The sequence below is a fragment of the Ambystoma mexicanum genome, chromosome 2q (genome assembly GCF_040938575.1).
Source record: "Ambystoma mexicanum isolate Mex_15411 chromosome 2q, UKY_AmexF1_1, whole genome shotgun sequence".
Taxonomy (NCBI): Eukaryota; Metazoa; Chordata; class Amphibia; order Caudata; family Ambystomatidae; genus Ambystoma; species Ambystoma mexicanum.
In genome coordinates, this window is record NC_090924.1 from 995,138,163 (window position 1) to 995,162,749 (window position 24,587).

Consider the following 24,587-nt stretch of genomic DNA (forward strand, 5'->3'; position numbering starts at 1 on the left):
CTTTTCTGCATTTTGAGATGAAGACACCTCACAGAGACTTTCGACTGGGGAATCCTTCTCTGCTGGACCACTCCATTACTCTGTAGCTCTCTTTTTCCAACTGGAATACAATTCCCATAAGGCCTTGCTTTTGCCTTGTTATCTTTGGTGCCTTTTGCCAATTGAACTCTTGTTTCATTCACTCACTCACCGGTAGCGTTCAGTCTTTCCACTTCATTCAGCGGGTTTGCGGGCAAGGCCTTCAGTATCAGCCTCTCTGCTCCTCTCCAACACTCTTGTTTACCCAAGAGGGGAAGGGCCCATTTCCTGACACAAAAAGGGATGCTTTCTCCAGATCCTTGGCTAGCTACACGTCACAAATGCTTGTAGCCTCTCGTAAGCAAGTTTCTCCCACCTGGTTTTCTTTTGCTTTTGTTTGCAGCTGAACAGCCCCTCAGCCTTCCGTGCTTCACTGACTCCATCTAATCAGCCAATGCTGACCTGCTCCTTCTTGTGCCAGGCCTTGACCCTTGAGTGCTTGGGATTTGGTTAGGGATCCTCTCCCAGACTCAGCCTTGCAGCCTCCCTCCTCTCTTCCCAAGAGCAACTGCCTTTTTCTCCCCTGCAGGCTCCTATTAAACAACTGTGAGAGATTCATGTGCTGCAGGTGTTTGGTTAGGGTTGGGCCTGCCTGACCTTACATGTCCTTTTTAACAGGCCAGCCTGTTGTGAACATGGGAGAGTCCTTCATCTGTGTCTTGGTGTGTGGTTTCTCAGTACTCTTCATCCTCTCAGTACCTGTCTTCCTCATCCCATTGTTTGTGTAAAAAAAGGAGGGATGGAGTTGTGACGTCTGAGTATGCTAAAAAATATGATGGGGTAGAGGTTTTGAAAAGGGGGGAATACTGCGTCTCACCATTGGGTGTTCCAACCCCATTCCCCGAAGACCAATAATTGGTATTTCCTAAAGGGTAGCCATAATGTGTTCTTCCTAAAGCACAGTCCATGATGGATGTGGTGGTAAGGATATTATGTTAGAAACTCTTGTATCATTTGAGGGGTGTATGTATTCCTGGGTTCTTGTTCCCAAACCTGTAGTGAAATAGAGAGGAACATCTTTTCTGGTTCTATGAAGTGTAAGGAAGGCATGGCATCAAGAATATACAGACAAAAATGATCACAGTTCAAGCGTGTTTGTTAAACTGTATAGGTAAGGTGTAAAAATGCCTAATCTAAAACTAAATATAAGATGGGAGCAAGCTTCGACTATAAAATCAAAATAAGACAGTCCTAGTAGCGTCTTGTCAAAATAAAAGGGCCTATACTAAAAACACGTATTGACAATCCTTACAACTAAATACCAAAAAGAGTGGGGAATAGGATTCACAAGAAAAAAAGAAGTGTTGGCAAAAAAGACGTCAGAATGCGGTAGCTTGGGGTCTCCCTTCCCCATGTTTTAAGCACGGGACAAAGTTGGCCTTCTAAGCACAGCAAACTCTCGAGCTTTCCCAGCACGAGACAACAGTTCCTTTCTCAGCTATCAGGAGCATCGGCGGTGATGTCTCTGGCATCCGAGGACCTGATGTGTTTGAAACAATAAACAAATCTTCCTTTCAAATGTATATGTTGGGTGATGACTCTTCACCCCTGGATCCCCCTCTTCCGGGCTTGTTTCCCAAAACAGTTCTTATTGATATATGGATCTTCAGGATTTTATTTTCTTGCTTCTGAGGGCCTGATAGCGTCTAATATAACAAACAAAAATGTTCCTTTCGGTTTACACTTGAAGGGATGATTCTTCACCCCTGGGGCCCCTCTTCTGGGCTCAGACCCCTCTCAAAAATCAGCCTCCCTCCTGTCAGGTTCACTCTGGCTTATATTCAAAAATGACTTCTCGACTGCATTCACGTTTTGTTGGGATGATGACTTCTCACCACTGCATCTCCCTCTTCTGGGCTCAGATCCTTTCGAACACTTGCCATCCTCTGTCGGGTTCACTCTGGCTGTTGCAAAGGTATTTTCTCCTTGACATTCACAAATATTAATGTCTTTTAAACAGTTTCTCGAGGACCTCCCTCTGCCGGGTTCACTTTTGCCTGCACACTGTTTCTTGGTACTTTAGACTTCGCCCCTCTCATCGACATCCCTCCTTCGGGTTCACTCTTGCCACTTCATAATTCCTTTTGCTTTCTCTTGATACAGGATTCACTTCCCTTGCTTTCTCAAACCTTTGTCCGTCAAAGACTTTCGACTGTCCAGGGTATTTTCTAGACCCTTGTATGACCACTTTGACCTTTCGTGGCGGCTGTTCTACGGCCTTCTGGAATCAGTAGTTTCACTCAAACACAGAATCAACCAGAGTCTCTCGAGTGAGCACCCATATGGTGCCAATTCCCTCTGCAGCTGGCCTTCCCTTAACAATTTTACAGTTCTTTGAACTTTTCTTAATGTTCCACTTTGCGATTTTCATTCATCACAGTTCGAATTCTTATGGGTTCTCCACTCGACTCACCAGCTGTGATGAACCGCTTGTCTTTCCTTGCATCTGGTCAAGGCCGGTACCACGGTAGCAGGCGTCTCCCTCGGTCCTGCTTATCAGCGTAGGCACGCTTAGTGTTCTGTTGACATCTGCTGCAAAACACTTGAGCTATTGTCTGCGGACTTAATATTCCTTCTGCAGAGGTCTCAAAGGTCTGGTTCTGAAAGGGCAAGGTCGTTTCTCTCCTAGTCTGCCTTTCGATATTCACTGCCTTTCTCCTCCTCTTGAACTGCCATGCCTGAATAGCTGTCTCATTGTGTGGACTGCCTTGCTCGTATTGTGCTCTTGTGCTCCACCTTTTATCCCTGTGGGGAAGGAAAAGGGTTGTCAGGTGTGTGTGATGCGGGTCAATAACCTGACTTTACCTGACCCTTGTGTTGGGAAAAGTTAGGTATATGGCTTTGGTATTTGGCCATCGTCTTCTGTGGTGTGCAAAATTGTTCATGATACAAGAAGGGGGGTAGAGTGTTTGAGTATCCTATGTGGTAGGTCAGAATAAAGGTGTTACAAGGAGGCGGATACCGCATCTCACCTGCCGGTTTCCCACTTCCACTTCCCGAAGATCCCCATCCAGGTGATCATCCCTCACTAGTCCACCTCCATGAACTCGATCCAATAGCGATGGCTGTGACCTGGATGACAGACCCCCGGGACTGGTCAGGGAGACACCTTCAGGTTTCTCATAGAAGGGAATAACAGAAGTATGGTTGTCTGTTTCAGAATATCATTGGAATTTTGTATGGGCCATTGTATTACTCATCCCTGGTTTATAAGTGGCTATAAAGTCAAATTGTGAGAGGAAGTGTATCCATCTGTTTTGTCTTAGATTGATGGCTCTTGCATTTTTGAGCAATTCTAAATTTCAATGATCATTGATCACTGTCACTGGATGGTGGAAACAGTTCAACAGATGTCGCTTTGTCATGAATGCGTCTTTGATTGCCAACAGTTATTTTTCAAACATACTGTAGTTCTGTTTGGCGGAGGTCAAGTACCTGGAATGGCATGCTACTGGATGTGTGAGCCTGGTATCTGGATCCATCTGGAATAGTAGAGCACCTAAAGCAAAGTTGGAAGCATCCACGTCTACTGTAAATGGCAGACCGGTATCCCGGAGCAGAAGAATTGGAGCAGTGTTGCATCTCTACATGCTTCTTGTGTTTTGTCATCTTAAATATAAGGAAGGTTTTTCTTCAGTAGTCGAGGTAAGGGAATCAAAATTCTAGAATATTCAGGGATAAATCTTCAGTAAAAATTAGAAAAACTCAGAAAACGTAGGAGTTCCTTCAAGTTGGAAAGTTGAGACCATTGGAGGTTGACTTTGATTTGGCAGGGTCCATTACCACACCATGAGGAGACAGGATATAATCCAAATAAGCCATTCGGGTTCGATAAAATAGTCATTTGGATAGTTTGGCATAGAGATGGTGGTCCTGAAGTCTACAGAGTAATTTCTTCACGTGTCTTACATGTTCTTGATAGTCTGAGAGAAAATTAGACTGTTGTCCAAATATATGGAATAGGCAGACCCAATCCCAGCTTCCTAATATTTTCAACCTGGGATTTAATTTTCAAAGGAATATGTATTCTAGGAACTCTTATTGTTGTTAAGTAATAGTGTAAGCTTGAAAACAATTTAAGAACTCCTACTTATGTCCGGCTTTGGTCCGGCATCTTCCCTTTTCTTTTTTCTTTTTTCTCCTGTATTTTGCCCTTTGGCCTTGTTTGGTTAAACGTGTTGATTTGACAGTTAATACAGGGCTTCAATGATTTCACCTATTGTTATATACATGTGTAGTATATGGCTTTAACCAGTTAATATATGATTTCAATGATTTCACTTATTGTTATGCATGTGTATTACATGTTTGACTTAATTGTATGTATAAATATCTTGTATTAAATATGTTTTTTATCTCACACAAAACTCAATTGTTATGTGAGGTTATGACTTTGAAATATACAAATGGGTGTAGTGTTCTACATAACAAATGAGGTTATTTTGGGAATAGGACCCATACAGGACTTAACTCCCTATGAGGTTTTAGGGGCCGTCCCCTGCGTTACCAGTACCCCTTTTGTTGTATATATAAGTCCAAATATATGACTACATATATATGTGCAAGATGTCCCGAAATACCTAGTTTGAAAAGTTTTGAAAAGAAGCATGGGCCTCACAAAGGCAGAACTGCATCACCCAATACTCATAGTGCCCAAAGCGTGTTCTGAATGCCGTTTTCAACTCGTTCCCCAATAAATCTGAATCAGATAATATCCTCCCTTGAGGTCGAGTTGGTGTATATGCTTCTGCCTTTAGCTTGGTCTAAGAGGCAACGAGTATAGTTTTTTGACCGTGTTGGCATTCAGCTGCTGGTAATCCAAACAGGGTCTTAACTGGGTTTCCCCCTTCTTGGGTATTAAAAATATCGGGTCTCCCTCCGGTGAGGATGAGTGTCTGATAAATCCCTTTGTGAGATTGTCCCCGACAAATTCCTTTAAGATTTTATTCTCTCTTTCTGAAATGGCATTTTTTCTACCATAAGTAATACTAGATCCTGGTACTAGCTCAATTCAGCAATCATAGGGTCGATGAGGAGGTAAATTATTGCCCTCCGCCAGACGAAAACTTATGTCAAATCTTGGTATTCCTTAGGAATGTTGGTAGTAGAGACATCTCCTATTATAGGTATGGTTGGGCCTGGATGACTTATTAGCGTGCCTGATACATCTGGATTCCGAGTACACTTTTCTTGGCACAAGGCGGGCCTAAACTCAACTTTTTTCCCTGTCTATGAGGGGATTTTGGTACATTTACCAATGAATCTCCAAGATGAGCTGGTAGTTTGGGTTGGCTATCACATCAAAATGAATACCTTCTTTATTATGGTTGCACATATCATTGTTAGTTCTCTGGCATGTTGCATTATGGGTCCATCCAGAGAAATTATGGATTCAGCTACTTCTTTGGTAATCCTTTCAATTCCTGAATGTAAGGCAAAGTTTTTGCACTTGAAATTACCCATAGCTCCACTATCTAGGAGTGCTCTGACCCCTAACAAGCAAAGGTTAGAGGTGGATAGTTCCACTGTGATAAGAAAATGGGTGGATTGAGAGGGTAATGGTGTGCATGATTGTTGGGAAAGCAAAAGGCTTTCTGCTTGTTAACTAATTCCCAGGTTTTAACAAGCACATTTGATTGCCATTTTACCAGATTCTCTCCTCTTACACTGATAGACTGTGTGTCCAGCACCTCCACAATAGTAACATAAAATCAGTTGTTGTCTGCATCTCCTTTGTTTAGCTGATATCAGTCCTCAGACACTCCCTAGTTGCATCGGTTCTCCATTCCTCATAGTGGATGGTATTGCTTCGGGTTCCATCTTGGTCGGATATCTTTGATATTCCATAGACCTCCTTTCACCCCTCCTTTCTCCCATGTGTTGGTCAAGCCAAACCACCAATGACATAAATTCAGTCAATTATTCTAGAGTGATTACCAATTGATGCAGTGTTTCCTTAAGATCTTCCTTTAGGACCCCCTTGGAAGACTGTAAGTTGAACTTCAACTGACCACAAGGTCTGTGCAGTGTTAGAAACCAGAAGGTGTCTCACCCACTAGTCCTCGGGGATCTGTCATCCAGGTGGCCAGGACACAGCCATCACTTTTGGAGCAGGTTCATGGGGGTGGACCAGTGTGGGAAGATCACCTGGGTGAGGGGTCTTCAGGGCGTGGGAATAGGGCACCGGGTGGTGCGACGCAGTATCCCTTTCCCTGTAACACCTTTACCCCATCCTACCAAGGATATTTAGGAACTCCCCCTGCCCCCTTTTACAACACAAACATGTTCTCACAGACAGCCCGCTATGAGGGAAAACAGAAACCCAAGCAGTATGCCTGACATGTCCCAATACAATGGTCAGGTGAGGTCAGGCAATTACTGACCATCACATACACCTGGCTTCCATTACACTTCCCCCACACGGATAAAAGGTGTAGCACGAAAGCACACTCTGAGCGAGGCAAAGCACACAAGCAAACAGCAGCTCCAAGATGGCAGCTGAGCAAGAAAGGAAAGACGGCAAAACCGAAGGGGATCGTAAGGTGGGAAATTCCCTTGACCTTTTTGACAAGGAACCATTATTTCACGAGACCAGAAAGCGTAAGACCAGGAAACCCAGCTGAATAATTCTGCATTGTGTGTTGGAGATAGCTGGGGCTCTCCCATGTCATTAATCAAGGCAGGGAAAATCACCAGCCGCCGTGGTACTGTCCTTGGCTCCAGGAACAAAGCCACGTCAGTGAAATCAACACAGCTGGTGAGTTGGGGAGACATATACAAGACCAATCTGTGTTGAAGCCAAGGTTGCAAGCAGCAACATTGTATGGCGAGTGCTGGAACGAACATTGTTAAAACCCACAGAAGAGACACAGTGAAGTCAAGTGCTGATGAGTGATTGAACATTAAAGCAAGCTAGAGTACCTTAGACAGTGTGATCCAGCACCGCGTGGGTGCTCAATCGAAGGTGTCTGTAAGGTGTCCAGCTGAGAAGTGACAAAAGTAGATACATTTGATCTGAGCCCGGCTGAGGGAGATCAATTGAAAGAGAATGAATACATGTAACTCAAATTTGTCCTGCGACGGGTCAAGCAAAATCCTGTGCACAGTTGAAAGTCTTTGATTTTGATGAATTAGAGAACGTTTGGAAAAGTACATGAATCTAGACCGACCCCTGAAGAGGGAGACCAATTGAAGCTTTTGTGTTAAAGTGGGTCTGAGCTCAGCGCAGGGGGAACACGGGGTGAACAGTAAATTACCTGAGAAGTTGTATAAGTGAGAATCCTGAGGAGAAAGGAACTTTGATGTTTTGTCATGTTACATCAGTCCCTCTGAAATAAGAGACTTTGAATGGAAAAGAAACTTTGGCACAGAAGGCCCTGATGTTGAATTCTTGAACCCTCATGCTAGAGAAGTCAGAGAGTGTGCTAAGCTCAAGTGTGCCTCCTTGTCCCGTGCTGAAAACGTGAGGAAGGGAAGCCTGACATATCATTTATTGAACACTTTACTTTTGCATAACATTGTTTCCCACACTATATGTATTTAGAAGCAAGTATTGCCAATAGGTTTATTAGTACATGCCCTTTTTTTTGTCAGACTCGACTAGGGATGCGTGTTTATTATTTGATGGTCATAGCTTGTTCCCATCTTTAGATTTAGGATTACATAGGTGTTTTTCAAACCCAATCGAAGTTCAATAAACACCCTTAAACTGTGATCACTTGTGTCTGTTTTACTGTTTAATACCATGCCTTCCTTACAGCAGCCAAGTTCCTGAATCATCCAAAGTGTTTGTATGGCATATTGCCTGTCAAACATGTCTTGGAAGGAAGCAAAAAGAGCACCATAGTCTTTGAGAATTGGAGCATGGAGTTAGGAGAGGATGGGTGTCTGTGTGTGAAGGAGTAGTTTTCCCGTCTAGCCACTGTTACTTCAGTTTGGAGTTTTTAAAAGACAGAAGCCAAATCTTTGATCAGGTCGTCCATGGCTGAGAGGAGTGAGATAAGTGTGATGATGCATATCAAATCAACACAAAGTTTAGTCCCACCCCGCAGATGCTTGCAGAGGTGAACCAAGGTACAGATGACACGTGGCCTGTAGACAGCCAGTTTAAACATTTGTGATAATGCAACCGCCATAAAGAGTATAATAGGCATAGCCGCACAAGTAGGGTGAGAGATAGAGTGCACTCACAAGTTTAGGGAAAGGTTACAAAAAACAAATATATTGTTACAGAAGCAGCATGAATATAGGCATAGGTAGGGATAGGTTTCAAAATACATGGGCATAGAATAATGTATGGTGGCATGCAATGCACGAGACACGAAGAACATTAACATGACAGAGAATGAACCAGAGTACGACCATTTTTTAGATAACACTTTGAATGGCCTCTTTTCTGAAATAGTGAATCCTACCATCATCCAGCTTTGCACGCAATCCCAAGCCCCACGATGTTCAGAAAGATGCTCAGGAATCAAGGTCAGTAAGGAAAGGGGCCCCAACAGGGAATTGAAACCACACTTGATAACATTCTCAGAAGCACACAGCATGCAAACATAATGTTAATTAGTTTCTATTGGTAGCAGTGAGAAAGTACAATTGGCTTAATATCCAGGTGCAAAAATCTACTGTGCCAAACCGCCTTCTAATGAACAAACACACAGCATACACAGACTAGTATAGCAGCAAAACTCAATAAATAGAAAGGAATGAGTTCTGAACAGTGGTCCCCTGCCACATGATTGGAACATTGATAGTTTTTTCCAGGCGCAACTAGATAGTGCACCGGTTACCCACCTGGTACATCCAGACACAGAGATAACACGCCAAGGCCACACACAAATTAGGCAAAAAGCTATCAGGCTTGGGAATAGAAGGAAGTAACTTCTTCAAATTGGATTATAGAAGTTTGTTCATCTCTCCTTTCTCACCACACATCTTGGCGCCACATTAAAATGGACCAAGGTCAAATGAGTAAGCTATGAACCAATTAGAATTTTGTCTGCCATGCTGGCTAATGTAGCATATTGCCAACCAATGAAATAGTAGAATGAAGTGAAACATTTTTAGTAGGACGAACTTAGGATGAGATATCAGTGAAAGAAAAGCCAATAGCAGTATCCTTCACCTATGGAAAATATAGGTGTTATATTTTACTAACCAATATGATGAGTCAATCAAAGAATTGTCGGTATGATGGTCATTCATCGCAGGATTATTTTTCGATTCGTTTTCTTGCCAACATTGTATTCATGAAAAAATGTATTGAAAAATATAGGGGGATGGGTAAGTGTATATAAGGGATTCGGGGGTTGGGAATAGACTTTAAACTATAGGGGAGGAGGAACTTGAGGGAAAACCTCTCCCCTAAAAACATTTTTTGATGAGATTTCCAGGGGAAAAGTTCACTAAAAAAATGCATCAAAAAATAAACTGGTGACGAAGGGACATAGAACCACATTTCTTTATCACTATCCACAGCAGCATTTATGATGTGTTTTTCATTTAATAGCTTGAGTTTTGTATTATAATGATTGGTAATACTTTTATGTGTTTTCCTGGCTGTTCTTGTTTCAATAAACTGTGTGTTCTTGTGCACTTATAGTTACTACATTTTTTTGAGTTTGTCTTGTTATTGATGATCAATTATCAATTGGGACCACCTTAACGCTTGGAGTCACTGCTGAGATACCCAGTGTCTGGCAGAGGGTTGAGGACTCCGCGCTGCAACTCCCTTATACAGCGACGTCTGCCTGCAGGGAGTGGCTCCAGGGCATACTTAAGAAGAGGTTGTCAGGATCCCAGTTCCAGCAAGTCCTGCCCAGTATTTCAGGTGGCACGCTAGGCACAGAGGGCAGAGCAGGCAGATATAGAAGGCTTGACGCCGACAGACCTCTGGGACGTTGGCATGAAGGATGTGATGAAAGATGTGTGTATACCTATGCAGAACGACACCTGTGGGAAAGGGGATTGTTGATTATTGTTGTTTTAAGTTTTAAAAAGGGTATTCGGGATTGAAGGAGAAGTTACTTCCAAAAGTAGTTGTGGAAGACTGCACAGTAGGACAGAAAGCCCAGGCTCCTTTGGGGGACAGTAAAAAAAGAGATAAAGAAAAGATACCCAATATAAAGGGAAGAGAGCTGCATTAAATAGGGTTTCCAGTTTATTTTGATTATTTGCCTGATTTCTTTTTGTATATAATAGGGCAACTGAGGATTTTTTTATGTGTTGGTAGCATAGCATTTAGGTTTGTTTGGAGGTACGTATGGAGTAAACTGATATTGTTCATTGTTGTTGTATTGGCCAATTTTGTTGCATTGTGACGTGGTTTGGACAGGAGACGTAATTGTGTTGAGATTGTGAAGAACAGGAGATGGGTGCTGAAAGGAAGGAGGTATGAAGCTATATTGTAGTGGCGATTTGCAATCTTTTTTATGGTAAGTTCATTTGTCTATATTATTATGATTGCAGATACCCTCATTGCTTATCTGTGCAAGTCGCTTCCCCAATATGAGAAGATTGTCAAATACCATATGCAAATGGTCAAAGACATGGCCGGCAACATGTATCAGTCTTGGCCTCAAGATGGGATGGGACACAGTTGAAAAGCTTGCTGCAGCACATGCATACATGTCACATACCAGGGAAAAACAGCTTATACATACTTGAGCTATGGAACATATTTAAGGAAGAAGATCAGGTTAAAAAATATTATACAGGTAACCCACATGACGAGGGAAGTGTGCAACCAACTAAACCTTAATGAACAAGGCTTTTTGTTTTCAACTGTGCCAGGATTATACCCGTTACAAGCAGCAGCAGGCTATACAAATCCTACATTTTTACCCCCGAAAGAACAAGATGATTGTGGTGCACAAGGCACACAGGGCGATAAAGGAAGCACATTAATATCACAAGCAGAACATCTGTGCAGCACAGTATAGAAGTGAAATTAAAAGAAGCAAAGGAAGAATTAGAGAGTATACAAAGTATAGGAAGGGGCGGGCAAGAGCAAGTAATTACACCTGACAAATGGATTGGAAGGCAAATATTTAAAACAGATGCAGAAAAACACTGAAAATGCCAGTGTAATATATTGGACAGAGGAGACAAGCAGGAAGAAAGGAGAGACAATTACAGGAGGGAGGTTAATGCTACCACTAGTAGAAAGGTGACAGTGGACAGGGAAAGAGAAGAGAACACAAAGGAGGTTGATGATGGGGTTAGCAGAGATATAATAGGGGAGATAGAAAAAGGAGTGTATCAAAGGGAAGGTCTTGGACGTGTCTGCCCCAAAGTGATAGAAGAAAGTGAGGGAGAGGAAGAAGATTGGGAAGAAGAAGAGGAAGGAGATGAAGAGGCAGTACAAGCTCCTCAAGTAGGTGCGCCTGGAATACCAGAAGATTATCCACTAATAGATTTGTGTAATAGTGAGTTACGGCAGAGCGGGGCCCATCACTCCCGGAGCTTCACCCTGTAAATTTAGGAAGAAAAAATGCCAAATGTATACAGATAAGGAACTTGCCAGACCATCAAACAAATCCCATAGCAATAACAGTAAAGAGAAAGAATGGCGTGGTTGTGCCCATACAAAAGGCAAGGATTACACAATTACCTTTGCTCCAAAACGGGAGGGGGCTTGCTCAGTATATGCCATGGCCACAGACAGACAAAGACAATTTAATGACTAAATTACCATAACTCACAGCAGGAACAGGGAAGTGGATTTATGAGTTGGAATAAGAAATGTTTAGGATGACATTACAATAGGGTATATGAAGAGGGAGTTAATTTGCTTCTATATTGGGGAACAATCTGAAGACATATGGAAAAGAGCATAATACCACACATGATGGGTGACCCTTTAACAATTGCTGAGCAGACGTTTGGAGGGCATTGATGGTACAATTCCCAGACACATCCAACATGAGGGTGACCATGACACACACACAATGGTGATAAATGAGGGCCCAGTCGCATACATACAGCAGATAAAGGAGAAGTGGTGATTGGAGATGAGAAAACTGGGGCAAAAATGTGCCTGTGTTTTAACACATCTTATGTCAGGGTCTCCCTGAAGACATGCAAAAATTAAATTAAAGAAAAGGTGGGATTGAGATAAGAACATGGCTCGAAATACATTTGAACATAGTTCATTTTTGTCGAATGCAGGAGAAGGAAAGGAATAAAATTGAAAAGTGTTGAGTGACAGAGGGAGAAAGAGAAAATGGCACAAAAGAAATTGTCAAAGATATTGGTAGAGGTAGCAATGATTACAAATGTTGGGATAGAGCAGCATAGACAGTAAGATCTACAGCCAGGTACCGGCTGATATTTTGCAGGGAGAGGGGAAGTAATTATTAACCAAGAGGGATGGTGGATGCGCTGAGGGGGTATTGGGTTGGAACTGGATTCAGAGGAGGATGTAATGGCATATGACCAAAAATTGGTGGTCCCAAAGGAGTTGGGGGCAATGTTGGACATGTGGAAGAATGGGACATTATTCACAGAAATGCAGGAGCAGAGGGACAGTGCAGCAGGGATGGAAACAGTATAGCCCAAAAGGAGAGCCTGTATATCCTTCAGCAAATAGCGTGTATGATACCCACAATTGCGGCAAGAGCACAGCACAGATGATTGCACACAACTGTCACAACAGCAGATATTGCAGCAACAGCCACAAGTATTGATATCCCAAATACAGCAACTACAAACACATCAACAGCCATTGAACACATTACAAATGCAAACGCAGCAGTTTGGACAGTGAGACAGGAACATATGGCCCAAATACAAGTGCCCAGAGTAGGGGAAGTAATAGTTGTGGGAGGGAATCATTTTACAGGAATAGGGATGATCATGCACCCAAAACAGGACAGCCCACAGAGTTGCTTTATGTGTCCAGTACTATCAGTAACTCCCGACCCAGACAAGGAACGCCGGGTGGGGGTGAGAATATGAAACAGAACATTTTCCTTTTTATTAGACACTGGGGCAATAAGCTCTTGTGTCAGGAAGGGAACTTCCACTGTCAGAAAATGCAATGGATATGCAAGGATTCGCTGAGGATATGAGAAGGTTTCCATTAACAGAAAAATTGCCCATAACAGTAGGTGACCAAACGTTGACTGCGCCATTGTTATATTACCGAAAGACACCAGTGAACATATTGGGGCGAGATTTGTGAGCAAGCTGATTATGATAATTTCATTTACTGAGGAAGGAATAATATGTTTAACACCAGATATTCATTATGTAAATGCAAAGGAATACATACAAGCATGTTATGGCCAAAGAGAACTGAGCAGCACCGTTGACCGCAGAAGTATTCTTTTACAGAGTACAGGTGTTCTTAGGATGGCTTCCGCAGATAAAATACAGATTGTTGCGCTTGTCTTCAGAGTTTCTATTCAGGGCTGAGGTGGCCACGGATGTAGCAGAAAGAGAGGTTATTATGAAACAGCTAGAAGAAGTAATGGTGGGAGAAGGCTCAGTAGTACTACATGGGACAGATGACGGAGGTGTTAGTTGGCGTACAATGATAGCGCTTGCCTAAGTACTTCAACTAGGTGATGTGACAGATGATCACTTACTTGAAGAGAATGACACAGATGATTAAGGTATTTTTGACATCTCTATTCCATGCCAGTTGCAGGTACAATAAAAGGAAAATCCCCATATAATATCATTGGTTAAAAGGGTACCATCCTTTTTACAAGAAGATTTGGCAAAGTACCTAGTGAATTATGGACTAGCAGTCCCTATGATGTGGGATTGTTGAAAGGGATTGTAACAGTGAAAATAAAATTGAATAAAGGAGCAATATTGCCCAGAGTAAAACAGTAATACATGTCTAGAGAAGCAGACAAAGGCATTTATGAAATCATTTTTGACCTGATGAAACAGGCGATAATAGTGCCATCTGAATCACTATGTAACACAGCTATGTACCCTGTGAAAAAATCAAAAGGGGGGTTCTTGGGGATTTAACAGGGGCAGGAAACAGCACCTGGAAAGGTGCGAAATGTAACAGCAAGGGGTCAGGGGAGTAACCCGGCCGCCCCCAGGAAGGAACAAAAGGCCGCGGGGGTATAAGTAAGCCCGGAAAAGGAGAGGCGGCACAAAACAGGTAAGAGCTCACCTCTCTCGGGTAGGCTCTTGGTGCCTGGAGAAGGGGAAGGAAAAACGTTTGCCACCCAACCCACCCTACAATAATAACGGAAGAGGAAGGGTACAGGCAGGATCAGGTACGCCGAGTACTCTCTCAGTACACGGTCCAAGAAAGAAGGAGCAAGCAGAAGTAAGAACGCCGAGTACTCTTTCGGTACACGGTCCAAGACATGTCGTAGGCGGCACGTGCCCAGGTACGAAGGCCCAGGGATAACAAGGATTCAGGAGGAGCCTTGGGCAACTTCGGGACTGGACACAATGTGCCCAAAAGCATATGGCAAAGTAATTATTTTTTTGAGTTGTATTTTCTGTAAGAAAATAAAATGCCTACGGCCTACAACCATACACATAAATTGTCTGTGATTTATTACTTAGGTAGGGATCTGGTAAGAGAAGCAAAGTGAACCCACACTACTCAGCCTAAAACTCCACCCTGACGTGTAGAGTCTGAATGTACTGACGCTGCCTGACCAAGTGACAGCGTAATTGGTCTACCCAGCGGCAGTCCTGCGAAGCCACAGCAGGCAACAGAAAATGCAGCCAATGGGGATGGTCAGGGTCAACATCTCGCAAGAGCGCTGTGTCTGGTAAACGCAAAAGCCAAATGTGCCAGGTGGGGCGGGGTAGACTTATTTACGGAACGTGAACAATCAGAGTCCAAGAGTGCATCCGCACATGGTCATATCCGCGCAGCCACCCTTTTGAGTGGGTGGCCGCGGCCAATGAAGAACTATCACAAAATGCGAAGCGTTTGCCCTGACGAGATGAAAAAATTGCCCTATGTTCAAAATCCTCCCAGCTTCACGGTAGTTTGTTTATATAGGAGATCACGGCGGGCCTCAGGGACCCTCTCCCAACTGGATAGGGGTGTGTGTACATCTTAAATAAAGGAGGCCTGATAAACATCCTGATGGGTGAATCTGTATCCACAGCATAAATGGACGGCTGGAACAAATCACTCCATACCATACCCCAGACTGTAAAAAATAGGAAAACAACAAAAGGCTGTGAGCCCGCGGAGTTCCTATTGAGGCAGAAATTGTTCTCTTTGAACCTTATGAGAATGGTATTAACCACCCTTCATATTCATTTTTGCAGTTAGATTGCTATAAAGGGTGTGTCTATAGTAAATGTCATTGGGGCTCATTACGAGTTTCCTGGTATTCAGTCGGTAAACCCGCTGGACTACAGGCAAACGGAATTACCAATACCGCCACTTGGTCCAGCGGAATTACCACTGGAGGTATTACCTCTGGCGGTACTACTGCCAGATTACAAGTGGTGGTTTGGCAGTTTAAATCCTCAATTTATGGAGTCCACAGGACTAAATTGGGGATTTTCGCCAATATTACCTCCAGCGGTATTAACATATGGCAATACCACATATTTTTGTAAGTAGAGTGGAGGAGTTGCCTCCAGCTTGAAGCACTGATTTTTGGAGGTACAGGGGGCGAGATGACTCAAGCTTGAAGCAAAAATCTGTGGTATTACCATAAGGTAATACCGCTTCAGGTAATACCTGCAAATTTGTATTTTGGTGGTGCAGGAAATCTGGAGGTAAACGGAATCACCTCCACTTTTTTCCACACTGCCAAAATCGTAATGAGCGCCAATGATTGTGTCTAATTTAAAACGTATTCACCATCTGAAACAATGCCGTTCAACACTGTCAAACACTCTTTCCTCGTCAATTGAAAAGTAAAATTTGGAGTTAAAGCTTGCATACCTACATGCACACCCAATCCCTGCTCTTGTAATTCCTTCAACAACTTTCTTTACATCGTTGTGTTTTTTGCAGATTATATGGAATCCCACAGTTGCATGGTATTCCTTTGTGGCATTTCTTTTAGGGCTGTTTCGATTTCTGCCTCTGAGATAACTTCTAGTTTTACGGTAGCATCCTGCCATTTATTTATTATACTTGTATTTTACTTTTATTTGTGTTTTGCTCTGTCCCTACACATAGAGTCTCGGAGTGCCTTACATGGTTCAAAGATTCAAAAGGTGGAAGTTGAAAGGAAGTTAAAAAATATTTTCAGCATAGGATGATAAGTGGGAGCAGGAGAGCCAAAAGGCCTAGATTATGGGCTCGATTCATGGTAATGTGTGCAGAAATCCTGCAAGGGCCGTGCACTGAAAAGGACAATACTTGAGCCTGCGGTAGATAAAAAAAAATGTGCGCCACGTGTATTCATGGAATTGTTCGCTCAAAGTAATGGTATTTGCAAGCCATGGCCGGAATGCCCCCGACATGCCCAAATGCAAAGCCTAACCAGCCAGACCCGCAAACTTTGCACACTCCCCAGGGCGCGAATACACACGCACCCTTCAAACAGTTTGTGAGGTTCCCTGCGAGCAGGCCTGCATCTCCGGGACCCTGCACAGGGTCCCCCGTAACTGTTCCCGGCACCCTGACAACCTGCGTATGAAAAATCGTAACTCGGTCTGAACTCGGAAAATCTGCCTGCAAACCCCGTAAACCATTCCTGCACCCTGCTACACTGCTTATGCGCCCTCCTAAGTAAGTTCAGAGCCCAGGGTGCATACACGCACCCCAAAATCTGACATGCAACCCCACTCCGCACTGCAAGTCCTACGTGCAAGTGTACTTATGCCTGCCTTTGTGTGGCAGATCCAATAAACAACTTGTGGCCATTTTCCAGCCGAGAGGTTGCGTAATCGAATCCATGAATACGTGTTGTGCCACACAGTTGTGGGCGTGCAAGGGGCTGCCTGCAGGCCACCCCTCGGAACGCCCATGTTTGAGCAAGTACTTCCCAATTTTTGGTGTTTTACCCCCCTCCCAGCCCTCTGCACATGCCATGTCCACGATCTGCGTGGAGTCTCGTGCAAGGACCTCGACGGCTCGCAGAGACTTGACGATCCTGCGCGAACTCCACACAAATCCAGGGAAAGGGATTTGCACACAGAATGGCGCACAAGTACCTTATTTTCCACGCAATTAGTTCCATGAATCTGGCCCAATGTGTGTTGACACAAGTAGGTTTTGAGGCTCTTTTGAAAAGTGGCCATGGAGGGTGCAGTGTGGATATAAAGTGGTTGGGTGTTCCATGCTCTGAGTGCCCACTGGGTAAATGCTTGTTTTTGTCTACATGCTATTATCCAGAGTGGAATGTGTAGATGATGCTGACTCTCTTGTCTAGTGTTTGTGGGGGTGATGGGTTTGAGTTTGATGTGAAGGTAAAATGGGATTTTGAGGTGATGGCTTTTAATACAATGCAGTCTATTGGGGGCAATTGTTTGGGGTAGGGGAGCCAGTGAAGCTGGTCGAGAGCTACAGTGATGTGTGAATGTTTGGGCAGGTTGAGGATGAGTGTAGTTGTTGGGCTTTCTTTGGTGTGCATTGTGGCAAGGGTGCTGCTGCGGAGTCCACTGAGGAGCACAACTATGCTTGGACTTCAATGCAGAAGGTGTCAGGGGTAAGGATGTATCTGATCTTGCGCAGGAGGTGTTGTTGGGTTTGCATGTTTTGTTGACAGCAGCTATGTGGTGTGCGAAGAAAAGATGGGGTTGATGTTGACACCAAGGGATTTGAAAGGGTTTGAAGAGAGATAGGAGAAGGTTGTCTGTGTGAGTTCTTTGATCTAGGAGCTGATGTTGCATTTGTGCCTGGGTTTGAGGGGGGCATAAGAGGAGGTATTCTGTTTTCAAAAGCGTTTACCTGAGGAAGTGGTGGCCATCAGGGTGGTGATGGTGAGAGACCGCTGTGGAGAGAGTGGAGTTGTGAATAGGATGAGAGTCAGTGGTATAGTTGTATGTCCTCTACATATTGGTGGAAATGGATGCTGTTTGTTAAGCGTCTGTCCAAGGGATTGTTTCTGGCACAGCCTATTTCGTCGAAAAAGAATTTGAGATTTTTACCACAGCTTTTGCTGCAGATATATGTGGGTGGTGAGTTTAGCAGAATAATTAATTTAAGGGACTAAAGCGGATTGCGGCGGTCTCCTCTGCATATATTTGCGGCATAATCTTCCTGTAAAAAGAATAAATGAATGACTTCTTCTGTGATGGAATAAACTTGGCAACATCACACAGAACCGTGGGAAACAGTGGACATCTGCGAAAAAAGGGATCAGGAGGTAATGATGAAATAGAACAAAGATTGGAAAGAAATGGAAAGAGAAGGCATACCTCCTCCCTGACAACACCAGACCTGGTCACTCATTTTTACATTTCAGGAAGGATCGCAAGGCACTCCTCTTCAAGGCATAGCTCATCCTTAGCACCTAGTACACACACTCTCTGCTCCTTTCCTAACCTGAAACTGGGTGATCTGTTTCCCCTATTATCTGCCGTGGTTGCTTGTAGATTATGTGCTGCCAAATTGCCTGCCCTCCCCTCTACCCTGTTGTTAACTACCCGGACCCTTGTGTCGATGTTTCCCTCACTGTGTCCTTCCTCCTTCCCCCCAAAAGCTTGCCTTCCAAAGCTAGGCATGTGCTCAATAAATACCCTAATAATAATAATAATAATAATAATAATAATAATAATAATAGCGAATATTTTGAAGAGAAAATATTGTTCTATTCAGTGTCATGTGCAAACACGAGGAGAGTGTATATTCACATAGATATTCATGTAAAGATATAAACTATCACATCATTCTTACACACTGTTTGAACTTTTCCGTAGGTGTCCCTGCGCAGATGAACACCTCCGATCATTCTCTGCGTCAGCTCTTTTTCCAAGGGTGTATGCAACTCATTCATGTGGACGAGCAACTGGTGGATCTTCATGCTATTGAGCAAGGCAACCCAGAGAACTTCGCCAATGTCAGCATTGACATGTGTGCCATCATTGATAGGTAGGTGAAATGTTATCTTGCGAATCACCTCTAGAATACAGACACCAGAACATTGCTTTATCAAAGATGTCCAGAAGAAGTCACGCCTTGCATGTGTATTTTTTTTAATTTATTGTTAATACCAGAGAGTGGTTTCTATGCGTGGGATCGGGATTCGAACCTGCTTTGCGCTGCGTTGTCTTGCTTCCAAGACAAACGCATTGCCCCTGAGCTATCCTTCCTCTGTAAATATCAGATTCAATACTAACGCATTTTTGATTTTGATCTAATTAATTGTATGCCACCTGCTGCTACATATCTGAACTCGTAATTGATATCTCAGGAAAATTGAATAGGATTAGCATCAGTTCTTCCTTCTTTTCACTTTGTACTCGATCTGAATTTTCCAGCTCGAGAAACGGAGATAAACCGCACAGTACATGTGATTTTACAGCATAATGAGGCATAAAGAGGACGTTGTGATGCAAATAGTGCTTGCCCAGCCAAGTGAAATGGGGACAGGAAGGTAGATCAATTAACCTAGAATCTATATTCAAGCTCCATTACTTGAGTTAATGAATGAACATGTTGTACCTAACGCTAAAGGAATCCAGTGCTGAGGAGCCGACAAATTGCAGACTGAACCTTCTGGAAAAATATTGAAGATGCAGAGTGCAAAATAAGCTAAACTATGAAGCAGTGGAGGTTATATATATCATCTTACGTTGGAGGGGTTGTGGCAGCGAGGGGCCGGAGACTTCTGTGGCTTCCAGCATTGTGAAGGCCATTTGGTGCATGACCAATGAACAAGCGACAGATAATGCAAAATAAATTGTGGTTGGCTCCCAGAATCAGTCTCTCGCAACATCTGAAAGTCATGATGAGAATTAATTGACAGTGAAATTGGGTTACGACTTCAAGGTTCTTTTGAAATGCATTGGACTGTAGGGTTATTTCAGATATTACAGCAGCAAACTGGAGATTTTTCTAGTTACAAATAGGCTCATTTGAGAGCTGGAAGAATCCTTTGCATTAAAGATGCTTAACAACAGCAGTGTGCCCTTGTTCTCAGAAAGACCCAACTAGATGCATGAAGTGGAACTTTGACCCTTAGAATATCTGGGATTGAGGAGGATCCAATAGCCAGTCAGCTCTATAAAACGAGAACCGTCTGCTCACTATCAGTAATCTGGCAATGGCAGCAGTGATGACTGACAACAGGGCCATATTAACAGTTTTTGGGGACAGGGCACAGAAAAACGTGATCCCATAACCCTAGAAAACTCATGCCCTACTCCCACCCCCCTGTGAAACCCATTTCACCCTCCTCAAAACCTATGCTCCCTCCCAATCCGCAGAATGATGGGATTACATACCTCAAGTTAAATCCAACAGAAACACGTGTTGGCTTTAAATAGATGATCTAATTGTTAACACAATATAAACATTGCGCATCTCTGTGACCTGTTTTCCAAAGAGGGTGCTATATTTGAAGACAATGTACTTTGTTTATTCGAATAATATATTATTTTTGAAACAAAATAAAGGAAAATTATTTTTATGCAAGTATTTATTTAACAAAATGATAACCTAACAGTTCAACCTGATCATTGTTTCTGCATGCATATGTCCAAAGTACATGTTCTTGGAAAAACGTGACGTGCCTAGGCAGAAGAGAAAACACAAAGGAATGTAACAATCATCGACATTCACTTAGCATTTCAGTTCATGCCCACACGAGACAAACAAATTCAAGTAATCTTAGAAAGAATTAAATGAGAAGCACCCAGTGAGTATATGCTTTCTACTGCTTTGAGGGTATTCTCACTCCTAATCCCCCTGGATCCGCTTCTTAGGTGGCCAGGGAAAGGACATTGCTTTTGGATCCTGAACCTGGGGTTGGAGAAGCGAGGGAGGATCATCTGTGTGGAGGGTCCTGAGGGAAATGGGAGTGGGGTGCCCACAGACGAGACATGGTGTCCTCCTTTCCCTATTGGCGACAAACCTACCCCTCCCCCGGTCTTTATAGGCTACTGTAAAACAGTTTCCCTCATTTCCCCACATTTGAGCTCTGAAAGTACTGGGACGAGGAAGAGGTGCATAAGAACAATGAATACTCAAACTCCATTTCACCACTTTGGTAATGGGATGAGGAAGGTGCCTGCAGAGGGCTGTGAGGGTCAGGCATGTCCTTTTAACTATGGTCTGGAAAATCTAATTATGAATCCACACCTGCAACCTGTCAAGTGTTTGCAGGTGCATACATGGAGAACCTGAGAACAGCAGAGAGACCATCAGGGAGACCTGGGTGGGAGAGACCAGCAGAAGACCTGTGATGTGAAGAGGCAGTCGTGTTGGGGGCTGCCAGGAAGCAAGGATGCCGGTTTGTGCCAAGAGGAGCTGTGGAGCCCAAGGCCAGTCAAGCCATGGGGCTACCACAGATGTGGGAGCCGCAGTATTGGGAAGCATGTTGCTGATATGGCAAGCAGAAAAGAAGAAGGGAAACCGTGCCTGTCCGTGCTGGGGAAGCAGAGCCCCTGGGATGTGCATGTGAAAACCCAGAGTGCGAGTGGGGCTGGCAAAAGGCAGTCCGTCAACCAGAGAAGCAGACCAAAGGCATCAGGAGCTGCCGGAGAGGACGCCAAGAACCGGTCAGTGTCTGGGTGGTCACTCAAAGCTGGGGTGCCTCGGGAAGGAACTGCACAGATAACAAACTGCTGTATAATGTTTATTGAATGCTGAACTGAATGAAAACTCAAAACAAAGCTACATTATGCATGTTAAATACCGAACTGAATGAAAAACCGAACTGCATGAAAATATTTAACAAAACCAAGTTAAGCGTATTGAACATGGGCAAAACCAATAACGAATCAAACGCAAAAGGGAAAGTGCCCAATTGGAAGCAGCCTATATAAAAGAGTGCAAGTGTGAAACAGTGTCAGAGAAAGGTGGGGCATGAACCAGGCCACCACAACACATTGAACGCTATGAATGTGTACAGTGTAGAAAGGCTAAAGACTGGCAAAGAGGTGTGTAACATATAATGGCAAAGCCAAGAGGCTGACAAAAATAAGCCAGGAGAGTGTGAACCTGTATATTAAGTCACCAAGCTGACAAAGAGAAGCCAAGTGAAGGTGCATCTGTACAAAGGGGTAAAAACAGAAGAACCTGTATGGGCTGAAGAGCCCAGGTTTCTTGGCTGTGCGACCTGTGATGGGTGGACCGTGTGGTCTGACAACTGCACCTTGACCAGGGAGCCCTGAATTGTAAAAGCCAAAGACATTGTGACATATACCAAGAAGGGGCACTACAAGTAAACTGGTGAAGCAAACCAGAAGGAGGGTCAAGTTGACCTGGATTTGTATTGAACTTTGAAATACTGAAACAAATATAAGTTGTGGCATTGAAGTCTTGGGTAAGGGAACTCGGAGACCTGAGGAACTAAAAACAATATCTTGTGGACAGAGCCTCAAGACCCTTTTGTTTTGCGCTGTGTCATTTGGAACGTGGGGAAGGGAACCCAGAGGATTGTGCTTAACAGTATTGCCTTGAACTTGAGAAGAGTAATCTGAAGACTTTTTAGAACTTTCTTGAACTTGGGGAAGGGGAGCCAAAAAGGAGGCTAATAGCTGTCAGAAGCTCTGATTTGATGTTACACACTACTATTTCTTTGATTATTGACATCCCTACATGTTTTTTACTTTTAGTTGTGAGGGAAAGGATAGGTTTTAGACAAAGACAGACATTTAAGAGTAACTCTATGACTCAGAGGTTCATTTGTTTTGTTCAGTTAGGGAAATCCCACCTTAGTATAGGGCAAGATAGGCCTTCAACCATCCTCACATTTGATTTTATAAATTATCTTATTTTGAACGTTAAGTCTGTTGTTTGTGTCATGCTTCATGATGCCTTCACACTGCCAAGATGAAACTATATATTGCCTTCTAAATTTGCATATTGTAAATCATTAATTATGCCAGAAAATGATATCACTTGAACCATTCCAGGAAAAAGGTTCCCAGGTAATTGGAACAAAACTAGCCTGACTTAGTGGTCCAATTCCTCTTCTAGAAGTGTTTTGTTCCAGAGGAAGTGGGGGGGAAAGGAAAGAGAAAGAGAGACAGATAGAAACAAGATGGTGGAAGTCTCCTTCCATTGTCCAGGGCCTCCTGTCTACTCTAATCCTGCCCCCTTCCCTTCCCACTAGAACAAAGGCCCTTAGAGATGCAGTACCCTGGTGTGAGGCTACTCCTTTTGAATGGGTATGGTCCTTTGATGACCCGGTCCAGGACAGCTGCCTCTGGTGGAGGGTATTACCTCCCCTAACATAAAGTTCAAAGAATAGGACCGGCCCTCCAGGTTCCTGTTCTGCTATTAGGCCGGCTGGCCAAAATGCAAGTCACCTTCCACAGGAGAGCTGACTCACATGTGCGATATTCATTGGGATGTGGGAGCCATGATCATAAGTAGTACCATGCACCATGCCTAAACTCAGGCAAAGCTTTATTTAGTGTTTACCCTGCAACCAGCATTGGTTACTAATGACCATCATAGTTTGGGTACAGGGGCATATCTTAAATGCCAGCTCTGCACGGCAGAATCTTTGCTGTTGCTGTGGCTTTCAAGTTGGCATCTTGTGAACTTTCACACTGCTCTACTCTACGAGCAGAGCAGGCACTGCGGATCAGGATACTGATGCAGCAGGGCACAAGTACACTATGATGAAAAGGGGAATCTAGTTGACAGATCACCCTTTTGGAATTACCCGCATAATTTTATGTTTTAATACAAATCAAAGAAGCCAGGGCTTTGCACCATTTGCCAGACGGCAATTCATCACTTTGAGCACATTCTAAAATGTGGCATGCATCATTCTCAAGAACTAATTTTAAAAAAACAAGAAATTAATAAAAGGGGAACCATAATATGAAAAATAAGTTTCAAAGAAAGTGAAAATTAAAGTAAAGTAAACAAGAGATGAATGGGCAATTACAAGGGGTCTTTGAGAAATGTTAAAATCACTTTCAATTGTGAATTTATCATAAACCTGTAGATGGATGACAATGAAAAATGTAGCAGCCATCATTTATCTTGAAATGCTGTTCTTGCTGTAAAGAATAGTGGTGTGAGGAAAGACGCACACCACTACTAACTAGACCAGCACCATAATTACGCTATTTTAGTTTACATAACTAGTGCTTAACTCCCTGAGCTATCTTCTTCAGCATGGTGGAACTCAAACTTATATGTTCTACAAAAATAATATGTACTAAAGATTGTCTAAACCAAAGGGTAACCAGACACCCAACGTCTGATGTGTCTAATATCCAATTTTCATACATAAAAAAATTCAATGTTTATTAAACATGTAGAAATATTTGCATTCATAAAATGATCACATTACATAAAACTTGGTAAAAAAAGATATAAAACATATGAACAAACCATACAAAAGGAATACAAAAATGTGGGTTCAATTTTCTACTATCTGTACCAGAACTCTGTGTGATTCTTCACACTGGAATTATTGTTC

General features: G+C 43.2%; 1 protein-coding gene across 3 annotated transcripts in view; it reads left to right on the plus strand.

Moving 5' to 3' along the window:
• CNTNAP2 (contactin associated protein 2) overlaps positions 1-24,587 on the plus strand; it is a 3,301,953-nt gene that overhangs the window by 1,823,454 nt on the left and 1,453,912 nt on the right. For all 3 annotated transcript variants that reach the window (XM_069648309.1, XM_069648308.1, XM_069648310.1), the window contains exon 10: positions 18,901-19,072. In XM_069648309.1, the coding sequence (XP_069504410.1) occupies positions 18,901-19,072 (172 nt within the window). The remainder of the gene's footprint in view (positions 1-18,900; positions 19,073-24,587) is intronic.